Source organism: Polypterus senegalus, chromosome 13 (assembly GCF_016835505.1).
Source record: "Polypterus senegalus isolate Bchr_013 chromosome 13, ASM1683550v1, whole genome shotgun sequence".
NCBI lineage: Eukaryota > Metazoa > Chordata > Cladistia > Polypteriformes > Polypteridae > Polypterus > Polypterus senegalus.
In genome coordinates this window covers 33382527-33402158 of record NC_053166.1, presented here as the reverse complement: position 1 = coordinate 33402158, position 19632 = coordinate 33382527, and the positions used below count along the sequence as shown (strand labels likewise).

Below are 19632 nucleotides of genomic sequence, written 5' to 3'. Positions count from 1 at the left end.
CGGACCTTCTTGTTATCCCCTCTCTGTTCAGCTCGGCTCATTATCGCTAACACACTTCAAGTCAGTATGCAATCATGGAGTATTGACCAGATATCTTCACTGACAGTGTTACAATGGTTTCTTGGACATGTAGATTTACGCTATGCAACATCCACAAGATCAGACCATATTTGACAGAGTATTCAGTACAACTCCTGGTCCAGGCTTTGGTCTTGTCATGTCTGGATTACTGCAGCTCTTTGTTGACAGGAATACCGGCATGTGTCACCAAACCATTGTAGATGATTCCAAATGCTGCAGCAAATCTGGTGTTCAAAGAGCCAAGGTGGGCACATGTCACTCCTCCTTTCAGATCACTACACTGGCTTCCTGTAGCAGCACATAATAAGTTCATATTCTTGATGCTTGCTCAAGTCAGTGGGTCAGCACCAACATATATGGAGACACTTGGGAGGTCTTTTTCTTCCTCTCAACCACTTAGGTCTCCTGATGACTGGTGTTTGATAATACCACCTCTGTGAAGCATCAAATCTCAGTCCAGACTCTTTTCAAGTGTAGCTCCTAGCTGGTGGAATGAGCTGCCCACCTCCATTCAAAATGCCAGCTCTCTCAATGTATTTAAGAAGCATTTGAAGACTTTCTGTTTCATGAAGTTCTGTCAAAATGCTAAAAACTTTGATAGGATCTTGTAACCAAAGAAGTGTAACCAGCTTACATTTACTTCTGAGCTCTTCATTTGTGATGATCAATTTCTTTACTCTTGTCCTGTATCTCTTCTTCCTAAACAGTCCCCCAGACAGATAGTTACTTGAATATATTGACCTCTTTTGTAAGTCACTTTGGATAAAAGTGTCTACTAAACAAATAAATGGAAATGGAAAAAAAAAACACAAATCATCTTACCTGATGTTGCCCTCAACCCAGTTTTCATACTACTAGGTCAGTTAAGTCCACCACTTTATAGTGGGACCCTCTCCTTGAATTATCTTTTTTATAATGAGGTTCTCAGTAAAGGATGAGCAACATCACAATTTCAGGTTTTCATATTTTATACACCTTTTACTGTTCATTAATTGCCTGACATGCAAGTGTCTTCTGTGATGGACTGACAGCCCGTTCAGATTTGGCTTCTCTTTCCACCCATTGGGATAAGCACTCTAATGGACCAACTGGGTTTACAAAGTGGACAGATGGACTAATGTGATGTGGACATGTGTGTGTTTCCACACATAGAAATCCAACTGTGTGGTTTTAGTGGCGATGCAAAAAAAAAAAAAACTGATAAAATGCATAGCATACAGTTATTTTAAGTTTAATTTTTAGTACATTTTGCTGTCCTCGTTGGTCTTCTACTCAAATATTTTATCAGAGAATTAGAGTGCATGATGTGTTCACAATTAATTCTAGAATGTCAATAAATATTGTTAAATGAATGCTGTGATGAAGTATGGAGAAAGGGTTTCACAATCTGGAACTCCTTCCATTTGTCTCATGTGAAAATGTTATTGCCCTCTTCTCTCACTTAAAGGCCCAGCAGATTTCTCCTTACTTTGCTGAATCTATTTAGCCCTTTATGGGTAACTGACAAAATGAAGGAAACACCTTTATTGTGTTAAGAAGGAGGGTGTTAGGCCACCCAGAGCTAGCACAGTGGTTTCAGTGGTTTGGCTCTTTGAACTTTTCCTACAATTCTGAGTCTGTACTTAGAAGAATGTGATAAGTACTGTCCTCCCATGAGAAATTTCTTCATTTAGTGCTTTGATGAAGACAATGGAAATTGGTTGTCTCTATCCAGAATCTCCTATAAATGTACAATAGCTGTGATGTCTGATGCTGACTAAGGTGTCAATTGTGTCATGTTGTTCTACCATGGAACAGATTTTTGGGGCACCTCTCCTAAAAACATAAATCCCTTTTCACTTGCACAGATTCTGTTCCTATCGCTAGTCTCATTTGCCCATTCTTATGCTTGCCAAATTTTCACTATCGTCCACTACCTTTTGTTACTAGTTCCTTTAAACTTCACCCAGGTATGAGTGTCACTGTAGCCTTCCTGTCAGAAGTGTCTCTTCTCACCCCATAATTGACTTGCTGAGAAAGGAACTCGATCACCAGTCCCTGGTGGTTGAATGATGCAAATGTGCAGGCTGAAAAGCAAGCTTAGTTAATTTTAATTTTTATGCAGTTATTCAAATACCTAACACCATACACAAAAGTCAGTAGAGTGTGGCTAGTATGGACAAATGGATTGTCCTGCAGTTCTGTAAGTAGAAGGTCAGCAACATTTGTTGCTTGAAATTTCAGTAGTGACTCAAAGCATTTTCAGTATGACTCCCCTCTGTTTCTCTCTGATCAGCTCATTTGTCTGATCTTACATAGCTACGATCCTATTTCTATGTCCATTATACGAAGTTCATAAAACTAAAATCACAAAGTATTTTTACCCCTCAACTTTTTTCACATTTTGCTATATTGCAGCCTTGTGTTAAAGTTATTTAAATTAATTTTTTACCTTATCAAACAACACTTAAGATTCCAGAATGAAAAAGTGAAAACAGAATTTAAGGAATTTTTGCAAATTCATTAAAGATAAGTAACTGAAACTTCACATAGACAGAAGTATCTAGACCCTTGTGGACCCTGATTGAAAATTTTCTGAGATGCATCCCATTCTACTGATCATCACGGATATGTTTTTACATCTTGTTTGGAGTCCACCTGTGGTCAATTCTATTGATTGGATATGATTAGGAAAGGCACACACCTGTCTGTTGAAGGTCCCACAGTTGACAATGTGTATCAGAACAAAAAACAATCAATGAAGTTAAAGGAATTGTCTGCAGGGCTTAGAGACAAGATTGTGTTGAGGCACAGATCTCAGGAACGCTATAAAGAGATTCCTGCAGCAATCAAAGTTCCCAAGCTTTCTATTTTAATTCTTAAATGGAAGAAATTTGAACCACTACAAATCTTCCTAAAGCTGTCTACCTGGCCAAACAGAGCAACTGTGGTAAGACAGATGACCAAGAACCTGATGGTCACTCAGGTTGTGCTCAGTAGTAGTTGTGTGGAAAACGGAAAAACTACTGCAACATTATAATGACAGAGTCACCAGACAGAAACCTCACCTCAGTAGACTCAGAGTTTGCAAAAAAAGCATGTGAAGCACTCTCAAGACTGTGAGAAGATGCTCTGGTCTGATGAAACCAATATTAGCATCATTTCTGGAGGAAACCTAGGAGAGTTCATCACGTGTGCAATGCTATTCCAGAGGTGGAGCTTGGTGGTGGCAGCATCATGCAGTAAGGTCATTTTTTAGTGGCTGGAACTGGGAGACTAGTCAGGACTGAGGAAAAGCTGAACATGACAAAGTACAAAAATATTCATAATGAAAACCTGCCCCAAAGTGCTATGGACCTCAGACTGGGTTGAAGGTTCACCTTCCAACAGGACAATGACACTAAGCACAAAGCAAAGGCAACACAGGAGTGGCTTAGGATCACCTCTGAGAATGTTGTTGAGTGGCCCAGCCAGAGCCTGGAGACCCGAAAATAGCTGTCTACTGACAGTCTCTATCCTTCCTTACAAAGGCTGAAAGGATCTGCAGAGCAGAATGGGACAAAATCTCTAAATTCAGTTGTGTGAAGGTTGTCATGTGGAAACTAAGAAGACTCCAGGCTGTGATTGCTGCCATAGGGGCTTCAACTAAGTACTGAGTAACGGGTCTGAATACTTGTGTCAATTGAATAGATTGGTCTTCTATTTTTAGTACATTTTCAAAAGTCCCTAATATGTTATTTTTATCTGGTCATTCTGGGGTATTAATTCAAGTTCAAGCACTTTATCGTCATTGTGTAACACAACGAAATTACTTTTTGTGACAGCCCCAAGGTGCATTTAAAGAACAGTCAAATAATTCCAAATATGTCGTATACACTGTTAAGTGATCAAGTAACCAGAGCAAAGTATTATTGCTCAAAGTACAGCAGCATAAATTGTTATTGTACCTGTTAATGTATAGTACATTACATATTCTATATTGTAATACATTAATATATTGCACATTACCAATATAGCTTATTGCACATGTTCAATTAAAAATGATCTCAGACTCAGGAGATTCAGAGTTCAGAAAGTTTATGGCAGTTGGGAAGCAGCTATTTTTTAGTCTGTTTGTGTGTACACAGGTTGACCTAAAGCGTCTTCCTGACAGGAGGAGCTCAAACAAAGAATTTCCAGGATGAGTTTTGTCCTTGAGAATGTTTTTGGCCCTTCTCACACAGCGAGTCTTACAAGAGAGTTCGAGTGATAGCAGTTCAGTCCCAATAATGGCCTCTGCTGTTTTTACGACCCGCTGCAGGGCTTCTTTAGCAGACTTGGTGCAGCTGTTATACCAGGCCATCATGCAGTTAGTTAAAATGCTCTCTATAGTGCATCTATAGAAATTAACCAGCAGCTTCTGGGGGAGGTCAGCTCCCCTTAGCTTCCTGAGAAAATAGAGGCATTGTTGTGCTTTGCCTATTATAGCCAAGTTGTTGTCAGCCCAGGACAGGTCCCCTGAGATGGTGACTCCTAGAAACTTAAAGCTGGAAACTCTCTGCACAGCATCTGCATTGATTGTTATCGGACTGTGATTGGTCATTTTAGTGGTCCTAAAGTCCAGAATAACTTCTTTGGTCTTTTTGGTATTTAAATCCAGGTTGTTGGTGTTGCATCATTCTGTCAGATTCTGAACCTCTTCCCTATCCGCAGCTTCACTGTTGTCTGTTACAAGCCCAATGACAGTTGTATCATCCGCAAATTTAACAATAATGTTTGATTGGTGGATGGGTTAACAGTCATGGGTGAAGAGTGCATAGAGAAGGGAACTTAGTACACATCCTTGCGGCACACCAGTGCTCAGGGTAAGGGTGGAGGAGGTGTGTTTGCCCATCCTGACAGACTGGGGGTGGTTGGAGAGAAAATCCAGTAACCAGTTGCATATGGACGGAGCATGTCCTAGTGCATAGAGTTTTTGGATCAGCTGGTTAGGTATGATGGTATTAAATGCAGAGCTGTAGTCAATGAAGAGCATCCTAACATAGGTGTTGGGCTTTTCCAGGTGTGAGAGAGCAGCATGTTGAGCCACACAGATTGGGTCCTCAGTTGATCTGTTTGACCGATAAGCAAACTGGTGTTGGTCTAGATCAGGTGGGATGGAGGCTTTGATGTGGGTGATTACCAGTCGTTCAAAGCACTTTGTGATGACAGGGGTGAGAGCAACTGGTCGATAGTCATTAAGACAGGCTATCCTCGTTTTTTTGGGGACAGGTACAATGGTTGTGGATTTCAGGCACATGGGGACTACACCTGAGGAGAGAGAGAGGATGAATATGTGTGTAAATACCTCTGCTAATTGGTCAGCGCAGGCCTGGAGCGCACGTCCTTGCAGATTATCAGGACCTGCTGCCTTCCTTGTATTGATGTTTTCAAGTGCCCACCGCACCTCATGTATGTGTATGACCAAAGGCTGTGAGTCTCCGGTCAGCTCAAAGCTACAATACACCTGAGGCAGAGTATAAACCCTGGCTGAACCCTAACACCTTGGGACAATGTGTGACACTTCAGAGGTTAAACCTACTTTTCCAAAGCAAAGAACAATCCTTTCTTATCTTGAGCAGACCGTAGGCACTCACAGCCTCCAATGACTGATATAAACATCACAATAGTCAGAAACTCAACCCACCCAAACCAGAATTTTTAAGGTCGTTGTTATGTGCCTGTTGCAGATACAAACATGCAAACAATTCATAGATTGTGAAACTGATAAGATAGTTAAGGAATGTAACATAGCACAACAGGTGTCTGCTCATTAATGAGGGCTTGGGTGGGTTGTTGTGTCAACAGCCTCACTATTCACTCATGGCTGATTTTCCTCCTTTACTGAGAACACTCGCTCGCTTGTTACCTTGGAGATTCTTGTTTTCCAGGTCTGAGCATTTTTTTGCTCAGTCTTAGTGATTAAAATAAAGAGGGAGAAAACAAAATGCTATTGAGGACTTCTCATGTCATCTGGCCCGAAACAGCAGATCCTTCCACACAATGCCAATAGTTGTTGTCCAAGGGATGGGGAAATGTATGAGTCCCTGTTATGCATGGCAGCAAAGAGAAAGCTGTAATGTTTAGAAGACATCAATAAAGTCCAGTGGCAGACCTCCAGCAGCAGTCCCTTCTGTGGCTGCTCCAGCTTCAGGACCCTGTGATATCATTCAGGGGCTTATGGCTGAAGTGGAAGTGACAGCGGTATGGAAGGAATGGACACAAGTGCTGAAGAAATATTCATGAACATAACCTTGGTGCAAATGTCATGCAGAACACATTGATTCGAAGGGAATCACATGCATGGTATCTGTCATATGAAAAGAATTCTACTGGCATGGCATTGAAGGCTTTAAAAGGCATTTTGTGTGGATAGTATGTTTTTTTTTTTTACTTCAAATATTAATTTTACTCTTGAAGAGCTTTTGAATATATGGGACTTGACCTGTTTGTTTGTAATATTTTGAAATATGAGAGAGATTGCCTTAAATTTTACCGCTTGGTTTGCTCTCTCTCTCAATCACGCTTCACCTATGTATTGATTGTAATAAAATTAATAAATAAATAAATAAATAAAAAAAAAAAAAAAAAGAAGGTACAGAGGTAAGCGGGCTGGCACTCTGGTGCGCTGCAGACGCAGAGTCTTTCATACTTCACCCTCCAGGCAATCAGCAATTCAAATGTTCGCTCGCTTGTAAACAAAATGGACGACTTGGTGTTACTGATTAGGACTAACAAAGATGTTGAACGTATTTGTGCCTTCTGTTTTACAGAAACATGCTTTAATTTGGATGTAACAACGTTCAAACGGCAGGATATCGGCAATTCAGATTGGACCGTAACAGAGGACTTTGTGACAGATCACAAGTTGGCGGGTGCAGGGATTGTGTCAGAAATTCTTTCTTTTTTTCCTCAACTGATCTAGAAGCTCTTCTTACTCATTGCAAGCCATTTTATCTACCCAGGGAATTTCATTCTGTTACACTGGTTGGTATTTATATTCCTCCTGATGCAAATGTTCAGTTGGCACAACAGTTTCTAGCTGATAGCATTCATCATTCGGAAAATAAATTCCCCAGTTCTGTCATTTTCATTTCTCCTGTGCACCTCAACTCTGACAGTGCCATGAGTATGCATTTTCCCAGCTATAAATGGAAACTGAAACAGTCAAAGCCCACCAAGACTATTAGCTGCAGATGGACTCCTGATGCTGTTGGAAGGCTGAGGGACTGTTTAGGCTCCATGGACTGGAAAACCATGGAAGGCTGATTTAGCAGCACAGATGAATATAATGATATTGTGACATCTTACCTCTCTTTCTGTGAATATGTGTGTCTCACTAGAAAGACCATTGTGAGATACAACAATGACAAGCTGTGGTTCACCAAGGAGCTGAGGGTTCACAGAGCTGCTAAGGACCAGGCATACAGGTGTGGGAACAGGGAGGAATATCGATCTGCAAAGCGGTAGTTCAACAAAGCTCTGAACGCTGCCAAAGCCACTTACTGTATAAAGATCAGCTGGAGAAAGGCTTTAGAAGTAATGGCCAGGCAGTATGGGGTTCTATGAAAAAACTTACAAATTATAGATAGAAGTACTCAAAAGCCTCATCCTCCCCCATTTTGGCTAATCAGCTAAATTAGTTTTATTGCCGGTTTGATAAGGACATGAGACCCTGCTTGAACTCTGACCCTCTGCCTACTATAACAAAAGTCCTCCTCTCTCCTTCTCACAATCATTTCAGTGTCACCGTCCCCACTTCATTGAAGTTTGATTCACCTTCTTCATCTTCCATTCCCCCCAGTCATTCCTCTCTGCTCCACCCTATACTTTCTGTGAAGCAGGGTGAGGTACAAAAACTTTTCAGGAAACAGAATATCAGGAAAGCAGCAGACCCTAATGCAGTCTCACCTGGTACTCTTAGACATTTAGACATTGTGCAGATCAGTTAGCCACTATTATTCCAGTCCCCAAAAAGGATAAAATCTCTGAACTTAATGACTTGGTCAACTGCTTTGACCTCAGTGGTTATGAATGTATTTGAATGTCTAAATCTTTCCTATCTAAAGTCTATCACTGACCCTCTCGTTGATCCTCTGCACCTGGACTTGCGTAACACCTATGTGAGGATCTTGTTTGTGGATTTCTGCACAGCCTTCAATATCATAGTTAGGAAATCCATTCTCTTGACGTTACCCATTCCCGGGAATGAAACTGCTGGAATTCCCAGCTGAACGGGAACAGCCAAGCTTGCATAAATAGCGTGTAAAAGTGTAAAAATCGATCAAGAAATAACAGAGTTATAATTGACGATAGTTAAGTGGCACGGTATTTTGGCCCACGGTGTAGTGTGTTACTCATTAATTCAGTCAACAACAGACCAACAACAGTCAGTCTCCCGGGTCCCATTAAGACTGAGTACAGTGGACTGGGCAGAGTTCATTTACGTCTGTGCTGTTGACAAGTTTCCAACTGGAGCAGAACTCGGCATGTTGTGCTTACTATGCTCTTATTACAGCAACTAACTAGATACATGTACTTATATGACAGCATGAACTGCACGTAGTTAAGATTAGTCTTTTATTGGTGTCAACATATTGTAGTAGTTTTATTAAAAATAAGTGTCGTTCGTTCTGAAACCATTCACATGTGAGATGCCCGTGCACTGTGTCATTCCCGGGAATGACATGCGGGATTCCCGAATTCCCGGGAATGGATTCCCCAATTATAGTTGCTTCAGAGTAAACTATTCCAGTTAGATATACCCTATGGTGCCTGCCAGTGGATTACGAGTTTCTTGACAGGTAGAAAGAAGTATGTGAGACTTGGCCCCCATCTGTCAAATCCAATGTCTTCTTTCACCCCTTTTGTTTTTACTATATATAAATGACTGTAGATCCATGGACAATTCTGTAAAAATCCTAACGCTGGCAGATGACACGACTGTAGCGAGTTCTCATTTCTAATAATGATGTGTTTCCTATCAAAGAGAGGTAGGCCATCTTGTAGAATGGTGTACTTATAACAACTTGGAGCTCAATGCTATTAGGACAGTGGAAATGAGGATTGGCTTCTGCCAACAAGTCACTAACTGTCCAGCTTTGTTTTAACGGCCTGACTGTGTCTATGGTTTAGTCATTTAAATTCATGTCGACCACTTTCACTAACACATTAAAATGGGGCATGCACATCACCTCCAGAAAGCCAGGCAGAGATTATTCTTCTTCCTTTGCCAGCTTAAGAAGCTTAACATATCAAGGTTTATATTGTTACATTTTTACTCAGCCATCATTGTATTGTGAGTATTGTGACCACCTCCATCACCATTTGGTTTCCTTCTGCCCTCTTCCTTTCTAAGAGTCAGCTGCAGCGGCTGTTGTCTCCCAACATTAAAATATCTGTTCATTGCCAGAGCAGGGAAGATTGCGGCTGACTTCATCCAGCCCAGCAGCCATCTGTACAATAATTGCCATCAATACAATAGTTGCCCTCACAGAGGAGGTCCAAGTTTATCGCAACCCAAACTTCCTCAAAGTATTCATCCATCCATCCATTTTCTAACCCGCTGAATCCAAATACAGGGTCACGGGGTCTGCTGGAGCCAATCCCAGCCAACACAGGGCACAAGGCAGGAACCAATCCTGGGCAGGGTGCCAACCCACCGCAGTCCTCAAAGTATTCAAATCCTAAATAAACTTACATAGAGTCACTCCTGTTTCTACAACATATGCGGTTTGTCTAATCGTAAATACTTCATACTTGCTCAAACTTGTACTATTTGATATCTATATTATTTTGTACAGTTTTTATATATTTAATTTATGGTACTATTGAAGTTTGTAAATGTTTTGTTTTGTTCAAGAAACTCGTATTTGTATAGTTGTTTGCACAGCGTCTGGTTAATGGTGGGTTGAAACTGTGTTATCTTGAGTTAGTATTGTCTTGTATTAACCAAAGTCATTTCTGGTATGTTTCACATGAAGCAAAAAAGTGATTCTGAATAACGTTACCTGTAAAAGTAAAAAGAAAATTGAGCCGCTTTAAAATCTTAGGGATTTGCATCCATAGGAGAAAAGAGCAGAGCCTTTCTTAAAGGACATAAGGCTGTGTCACACTACACGACTCTACCAGTGATTTTCAGTGGCTAAATTCATTTACAAAATGTTAGTGAGATGGAAGCAGTTGTGTTGAGCTCCCATGACCTACAGCCATGAAGTGTGACATCACCAGTGAATCAGCCCAACAACAATCAAATAATTCATAGAGGTGGGCTCTGTGTGTATCAGAGTTGAGAATAAATAAGCACTCAGCTAGAAATACATATAATGCAGCTACAAGGAATAATCAACACAGATATATAAGAGAGACTGGTCTGTGTGACTATCCAATAACACATTTTATATATCATGATAGAATAGAAAAAAACAAAATAAAAAGGTCAGATTGCAGCTGAACTCATTGCATGGCCACCGGCCCCGTCAGGCAGCACATTACTGGCTGTCAAAACAAGAGACAAACTCAAGACACGGTGGTCTAACTTGACAAGCCCAGAGACTGGCAGTCATGTAATCCGATGTCCTCAGGTAACGAGACCAGGCAATGCGGAATGATGACGTCTGGTTTGAAGTGAAGAATAATTCGAGTCCAGCCCACTACAATATGTGCCATCAGCTAGTAAATGTTCAGGTTTTCACTTGCCATTTTTGTGTTGTTTTTTTTGTTTTTTTGTTTGTTGACTCATCACTCTGCTAAATTATGGTGCTGCATTACATGCTTACAGACACATGCAACGTATGCGTGTGTGCATTTACAAAGAATGGCTGCAAAGAAACGCAAGTCCCTGTCCGAGGAGAAATCTTTTTCTCTGCAGTTTCATGTGCTAAGGAAATCAAAACCTCAGTGAGTGCACGGTGGTGACTCTCACAGCACATCAACCGAGACTGAAAGGTGGATTGTTCATTCTGACCTAAAAGGTAGGAGTGGTGGGCAAAAGTAAAAGTTCCAGAGTCAGACTTTAACTGGGTTTTATACAGGAGTGGGTTTACAGTTGTTTGTATGGAAAATTGACGTGCAGATTATGATTATTACAATAGTTTTGTTAACTCAATAGCTTTATTAACTCAAAAGAATGTCACAGTGGCACAATGCACTTAGGTCCAAGCTCATAAGTGCTAAAATTGCCAGCCCTCATTATTTACATCCATCCATCATCCAATCCGCTATATCCGAACTACAGGGTCACGGGGGTCTGCTGGAGCCAATCCCAGCCAACACAGGGCACAAGGCAGGAAACACACCACATCATTATTTACATATTTTTGTAAATCATAAGTAAGGACAGAAAATAACAACAATAATAAGACGACAAATAAATAATATAATTATTATTTATTTATTAATTGTTGTGTTTATAATGAAAAACTCCATGTTTCACGTTCTCACAACTGTACACATACTTTTTTTGCCCACCCCGGTATAATATGGACGAAGTTTAGCTGGTAAAGCAGATTTTGTGGCAGCATCACCCAGCTTCAAACGTGAAAATCTAACAGCACGCTCCCGACAGCAAATGACATGTGGCAGGCTGCGAGAGTGTGTTGACGGCAAGAAAATGTGCCAAAGAATCTGCAGGTTTCCAGACACACACAAAAAAAAAAAAAAAGATGAATGATGACACAAAAAGATATGAACTGTCAGTTAAAGTAAACATTATATTACACCGCAAATAAAGAACAGAGCTTCAAGCAAATGCAACCACTTGTTTTGCTGCAAAAAGAAAACAGTCATGACAGTACCCAACATACGGCAACAATGTTTGTTCAAATGTTACTGCAAACTTACACACAAAAACACATGATGCTGTGCCAGTAAACCATCTCTTTCACAGAAACTGAAAAGGAAAATAAAACTTTAACATAAATTACTTGTTTCATTTTGTGGTGTTGGTGTAATGCAATTCAGAATACATAAGCCAAATTGCCAGATTAGTTAATTTATTGAAAACTAATGCGTTTTGAAGGAAACAAGAGCCAGGAGTACTACTAACTGTTTTATTTCTATTTATTTTCAATGTTTTAATATATAAATGATGCATAAAACCTACATTTTGTTTAAAATATCTACAAGTAGTTCATTAAAAAATGTTTGTTTGATGAAAAGTTCCATTTCATTCACTATGTTTAATTTCAAATGATTTTTTTTCTTAACAATCCAACTAATTGATTAATTGACAAAATAATCACCAGATCAATTTTAGAATGAACTGCAAAGAACTGTAGACTTTCCCAGCCTTTATAGGGTTAAGTGTAGCCCCCTTGGGCAGGTGGGGGAACTGCACAAAAAGTACAAGGAACATAAAGAAAGAGGCGTGGATTCATAGAAAGTAAAACACCAACAATAATCAGCACTAACACAGAAATCAAAAATGAACACAACAGACAAACAAATAGTATTTGAACCCCAGTTTGAAACATGAGAGAAAGCATGGGAATGCAAGCGCTGAGCTGACCATTAGATGCTATGCACAGGATCAACAAGACTGTTTTGGCATCTTTTTGGAGAAATTGCTTTATATGGTTCAGTATTTTATGTATAATAAAATAGTTATAAAAATGAATACTTGTTTGGAGACATTTTGAGTTGAAGGGGGACACATGGCACCAAATGCTTTAAATATTCCTTTGCACTATTAACATAAAATCTTTACAGGTGCTGTTGTCATGTCTGGGAACGCTTAAGAAGTGAAATAACTGACCTGCACTTAGTGGTACATTTAGTATACTGTATCACACATAAAGCAGTTACTGTATTTGAAAAAATAATCAAGTGGAACTCAAGTTATTTTATTTAGTTTAGTAGCAGTCTTTAAGTTGAAGAATGTTTAAATTTGATAATAACTCCCGTTTTCTCATATTTGAGAAGCTATCAGTCAGATTCAAGTAAAACGTGACAAGGCTTCTTAAAGACCATGTCATGGATGTTCTGAAACACCTTAGAGCTTAGAGTCTACAGTATTTGTGAAATCAGAAAAAAAATTCATTTTCACAAAGATGAAGAGGACTGGTCATTGACCAATCTAAAGTAGTGGCCACTCTGAATTGGAAGCTACCAGAAAATGTGCGACTAGTGCAGCGACTTTTCAGTTCTGCAAATTACTATTGAGGAGTCATAAAGAGTTTTGCTGAACCCATGTTGAAGTGAACTCCGTGGGGTATGCTCGTCTCCAGTCGTCACATTGTATTTACTGATTTATATTTTTGCCTGAAATCTTCTGTCATATTCTAGGTGTACTGGTGAATTTTATTATGTTAGGCACAAATGAGACACATGTATGCTAGCTGAGACAGAAAAGTTACACTTGATTATAGAGATAAAAGGGAGATTTACACATGCAGTAAAGCTAAAACACGTCAATTTAAAACTAACTCTTAATTCATAAAAAATACATTTTCAGTCATGTTTGGATATGAACTTCAAAGTCACATTCACATTAAGTAGATTATGCTCAGTTAAAATTTGAGGATTTTCTCCCCAATAATTCCCCAAAATTATTGATAACTGGAAAGACATCAAGTATCATGAAAATGGACACATTTAAAAAAGTACTCTGTGAAAAAAACAAACCAGTGTGATTCTGATAAGATTATCTCTGATAAACCTCTACTCACTTTTATAACCTGCAATTATCTTTAGCAACCTTCAATGCCCAGATCTGCAGGAAGGGAGCAAGGCGTGCTATTCTTAGTCCTTCTATCCTATGACACTACGCGCCTTGATTATGGATTGAGAAGAACATCTTGCTGTGTTCGAGTGCGATGAATATTCATTTACTAGTGAGAACGCCTGTCCTGAGGTCCTGAAGCTGTTTTTCAAACTCACATTTTTTTAGATTTATCTTTCAGCAGTCGTGTGCAGAGAGGAGAAATAATTAAACACAGATTGAGTAAAATATATCATTTATTCAGTATTCAAAAGGAGAGTTTAAGTGCACAAAATATTAAAATAGAACAGATATCAGGATACTTTTTTAGACAAGCAGTATGTGTTCAAATACTAATAGGCTGTCGTGACTTCTCATGTAACAATTAATTCCAATGACTAGGTGTAACAACAAAGGACAACAGAATTGGTGTAATGTTCATAAATATAACAGGAATAAGCAGCCTGAAATAAAAATGATGTGTTTTTACAGGATGGCATTACAAAATGTGACATTTCACAAATAATATCCTAAAATTCAATTTATAGATGTATGCCATTTCATCATTAAAAAACACCATTAGCTAACGCTAAACATATATATACCATATATATATTTTTGCCACTTAGAGTGTAGACAAAAGATGTTTATATCCCTGATAAAGTAGCCACTTACAGGAATGTGACTAAAGCATGATACAACTATTTAAGAACTGACTTTAACATTAAATTTTCATAAAAATAACAAAGGTGCATGCTTAGTTTTTGGTAATTTAGTCTCTAAATTTGCTTAAATCTACACAAGAACGTTTTTAAATTCTATGAAGTACTTTGGCTGCTTACAGATGTCTTATTAAGACGGCATCATTTGCACATAAATGCCACTTTGTAGAAGGGCAACAACATATATCGAGTATATTCAACATGGCATACAGGACTAGCAACAGAAAAGGCTATTTACAGATGAAACCGTTCTGATCAGGTCTAACTGCAGTTTCAAGTGGTTGTGGAAAGTCATAGTTCGGCTGAGAGAAACACAATATTATCTTGGTTTAAAGGCAGGTGTAGTTGGGTTCAGAAAAAGTGTCTGCGCACTTTGCTTAAAACGAAACAAGTCAATCGTTAAGGGTCAGTCTTTTAAGTTGCTGCCAGAATGGTGACTGGGAATATAAACCCAATCAGGTAGGCCTTGACATCAAACAATCCGGGATGATTTGTGAACTATTAATATTTACTTGGCTCACATTTGCAAGAAAGTAAAACTACTCCTATGTTTTAAGATGTTAAAAGTAATGGCCCATCATGCACATTTTTTCTTTGGACAGAGAAAGTTCAAAATTAGAACTATATGCTGATACCCATTCTGTCCTTTATTAAATTTCTGCTTACATTTGGTCAACATACATTTGAATTTTAAACAACAGTACTAAAATAAAACATTACAAAAACATACAAATGAACATCAGTGCAGTGCAAGCAAAACACAACTATGCCTGTCATCCCTCTGATTCACAGTGTTGGAACGTGGCTCAAAAAAATAAATGTAATCTTCTACTTTACAAATTGCTGATACCTACATTATTGCTAAATTATAAATATAAAGGGTTTACACAGTATAGCATGGAAACTTACACAATGGAATGTATTTTGGATAAACAGTTGAAAGAGCACAAAACTTCAGAATATGTTGAAATAAGGCCGCAGGATTAGTCTGCATTAGCAGAGGAGCTTGAGAACACAAACCCCGTATCAGAGGGCCTGACAATGTGCCGGTTTTCTATGAACTGATGAAATGTGTTCCACCTCATAAATGTATTGTAAAGCATCAGCTTTGTTAACTTAGATTTTGAATACAAACCTTTCATTTTAAAAAGGCTTCAGCAGTGGTTTTTTCACAAACAGGACAAAGTAAACAAACATAAAATGTGCTTTAACTAGAAAACAAAAACCTGATTGTACAATTCATATAAAAATAGATTTAAAAAAAACATAGTATGCTAAATGTCTTCTACAGTATGTTGTAAGATAGGCTTCACTGGTATCATTATATACAATCTCATATATTCCTTTTGCCTATACAATATTTTATACAGTACCTTTAATTTACAAAATGAAAAGGAAAACATAAAACAGGAAAAAGGCACCAGTAGTCAACATTAAAACAGCAGATGTCCTGTAAGCACAAGGATCAAAACCAGTAGAACTGCTACGTAGGCAGCAATCACACAGCAACACCAGACGATAATACAAGTTTGTGATGATGCTGGGGCAAACACGTTTTACCAAATTCTGTTAGAAACTTTAAAGCATCTTGGTGTTTTTACAGAACAGTGGAAAAAAATAATGAAAGTTTCTGTTGCGGTGTGGTGAAGGAACAGTAAAGTCCATTGGTTATAGAATGATACAGATCTGCAGAGCCGATTGTGGCGAACAAATATTCTTAAAAGTAAAGTTTCTAGGAATGCGATTACCACATTTAAAAGAGTAGGCAAAGATTGTGTCACCCAGAAAGAGTCCTTCATCTACCCACAAACTACTGCTGATACAGGAAAAAATAAAGATGAAAATGTCTGACATTTTCACGATAAGGATAAAATCAGATTCAGATCAGACGAGTACATTTTATAAGCATAAAACCTAGTTTAGGTAACTCATGATAGCTCCACTCTTTTAGATTATTAAAAATGTCTTGATATTAAAATAAGTATCAAATGGTCATGATAACTATGAAACGTACTGATTCTGCCTAGGTAAATTAATTAAAGCTTTAGTTGTTTTCCATAAAATGATAAAATAGCATTTCATTTAAGCCACCATAATGTTGTACAGTTGCTTAAAGTAACAGCATGATACACATCTCTTTTCATCAATAATGAAATCCAGGCGCAAGTAAACAACATCTTTTAAATCTGAGGATACTACATATTAATATAATCCCAAAGTGTAATTTCCTATGTTTTTTTTTAATATACAAAAATGCTAATGGACGTGAAGTACTACCTAGTGAGTTATCCAGCATTGTTCACTGTTGTTTGCAATACTGATTTACTAAACACATTCAGGGTTACAAACAATATGACACAAGGACTTGAAATACACCTAAGCACTGTATGCTGCTCGATCCAGGAGTAGTTTGTAGACAGATAAAGGACAGCAATACTGGGAAATGCACAACTGTGCATTCAGTTTGCAGCAGAAGCTTAAAGAAATCACCTCTCTATAGAAAATCGTAACCTTGAGGGAGTGAATAGAATGCTTTAAGTGTATCAAAGGGATTGCACATTAATACGTATTTTTGTTTTTGGCAAAATAATTCAGTTTAACATTTTAATGTGTAGTATGAATAACTAGAGGATGAGGGTAAGAAAGCAGGAATGCCTTTCTTTCAGTGTCTCTACAATGCTAGAATGTGATGCAGAACTATTAATGTTACATTTAAAAAACAGAAAATTGATATGACGCTATACCCTCCTGTCGCCAGCCAACCCTGGTAATGGTAAACTGAACTAACATGCACTTTGATAAGTGTAGGGTAGTACTACACAAAACATGGCATGATAAACTCCTGTTACCTTGAAAAATGGGTTTTGACCAATTTCAAATTTTCTTCTTTTCCAGACTGCAGTCTCTTGTAAGAACTGCAATTGCAAAACTTAAGTTTGAAATGCAAGCTAATGAACAGTACCTGCTTTCGATATATTATGTTGTAAAATGTTTTTCCTCAAAAGGAAAAAAAAAAAACTATGTTCAACTAAAGAAACTTGTACAATTAGTTAAACAAAAATGAAAATAAAAGTAATAAAATGTCATCACAATAATATTTACTTACAAGATTTCACTTGGAATTTTCCATTTAAAACAATTTTGTTCTTCAAAAAACAGTCAAATGAATAATTATTAGATTACTGTTTTATAAAATATTTCCAGCCTAAGTTTTAACAAGCTTTGGGATATTCTAGAGTTATTCTGTTATTTACACTTTTGTAAAGAGATACTGTAATCTTACACTAATAAACAAACCATGTGCAAAAATCAGAATTTAACACTGAAATGAAACAAAATGAATTATTCCGATTACCCAGTTATGTACCACTAATTAAAAACTAAGAAAACCAGCCTCATTTAAGACAGTTCTTCCGTAGTGGCAGTGCTGGCAACAACAGGCGAGGACTAATAGAAAACCAAAGACAACAGTGTGTGGCTGTCGTAAATGTACACATTACCAGGGCTGGACTCCATTCTTTCTGTCACATTACATATGAACCAACATTCAATATTATATTTTACTCTTTTCTTCTTAAATAGATTTACTGCCTGGCTATACACTGAAAATATACATTCTCATATTTATATAGAATATCATTAAAAATACAAATGTGCAAAAAAAACTGTAAACAAATTGAGTCCTCTGTGGCAAGGATCGCTTTCCATGGAGGATAACACAAGATAAATTCCTCCTAGCACCTGTCTCATCAGAGCCTTGTTGGTTCTTCATCACTGTCACTACAGTTTCCACAGCAGTCCTACAAAATACACATAAAATAAATACACGTCAATAAATGAAATCAAGAGCACACACAAACAGGCACTGGATGCAATGCAGACTTAAGTATAAAAAAATAACTAGAAACTGTGCAGAATGACAGCAAAACAGTCAGATAAATCCTGAAACATAACCACAGCATTAACATGTAATAAAACACTTGCATGAATATATTGTTTTTTGTCAGGTACCCGTCTACACCGAATGACAACTGTGTTTTAAAATACAAGTGTAAAGTAGGCCCTATACACAGTGGATTTAAATTTGGCTTTTTTGACACTGATCATCAGAATATAATGTGTTCAAAATTAATTAATAAAAATATAACAAACAAAAAAAAAACACAACAATTGATCCCATAAGTATTCTCCCCCTTCAAGTCTGTATTTAGTAGCTGCACCGCTGGTAGCCATGAGAGCCTTCAGCTTGTGTGCATAGGTCTCTCTCCCCATCACCTTTTTACATCTCCACTTGTTCTGTCAGGCTGCATAAGGATTGTGAGTGAACAGCCTATGCCAAGTCCAGCCACTAATTCTTAATTGAATTGAGATTTGGACCCTTATTTTATGTTTTATATCTGTACTTAAGTCTGACTGCTCTGTAGACATCTGTTTTCACTTTCATAGTAAACAGTCTTTTTTCTTTTGGTCAGTGTCAAAAAAACATTTAAATCCACTGTCAATGTTGCACAGCAACAAAATATGAAAATGTTTTGTATATCTTTTTCCCCTCTTTTATTGACAACATACTAGTGGTCATGTGCATGTATATACGTTATATATACTATGGGTAGAGAATGTAGAAACCTGACTGGTCGCTATTAGATCGCCAGCATTCTGCTGATGGGATTCCTGCTATATGCCCTAAACTGTTTAAACTGAATTCACTGTTCATTTTAAATTTAAAATTACCTGTTCATGTGAAACAGAGTCCCTGAGCACAGAATAATACAAGGAGAGGCAAAATACACAAAATAGTCAATTAATATTGAAATTACAAAGTGAGATAAAGAAGGAGGAGAAATGTAAGGTATAAAATAAACTGAAAACAAAAAAGCCCGTAGCCTCTCTAGGCCTTCCGTAACTGGTTTTGTTTTTGGTTTTTTTTCTTTGTCTTTAAGGTAGAGTGAGGCTTGTTGCTCATCCATTTAAAACAAAATACTTCCAGGTCTGTCTCTCTACTATTCTGGTCTCCCACTTGAGGCAGACAGACAACAGCACTCATCCAGGATGGGATGCTCATCCATTCCCTCCCAATGAGTCTCCTTTGATATGCCCTCCTGGTCAGTCAAGGGACTACCGTGCATTATTTTT

The 19632-nt window shown here is 38.0% G+C and overlaps 1 protein-coding gene and 1 long non-coding RNA gene across 3 annotated transcripts in view; one reads left to right on the top strand and one right to left on the bottom strand.

Moving 5' to 3' along the window:
* Positions 1 to 19632, top strand: part of LOC120543190 — a 179920-nt gene that overhangs the window by 38501 nt on the left and 121787 nt on the right. The gene's annotated exons all lie outside the window — the stretch shown is intronic.
* Positions 14017 to 19632, bottom strand: part of grk6 (G protein-coupled receptor kinase 6) — a 111138-nt gene continuing 105522 nt past the window's right edge. For both annotated transcript variants that reach the window (XM_039776121.1, XM_039776122.1), the window contains one exon: positions 14017 to 18299. In XM_039776121.1, the coding sequence (XP_039632055.1) occupies positions 18249 to 18299 (51 nt within the window). In that variant the 3' untranslated portion in view covers positions 14017 to 18248. The remainder of the gene's footprint in view (positions 18300 to 19632) is intronic.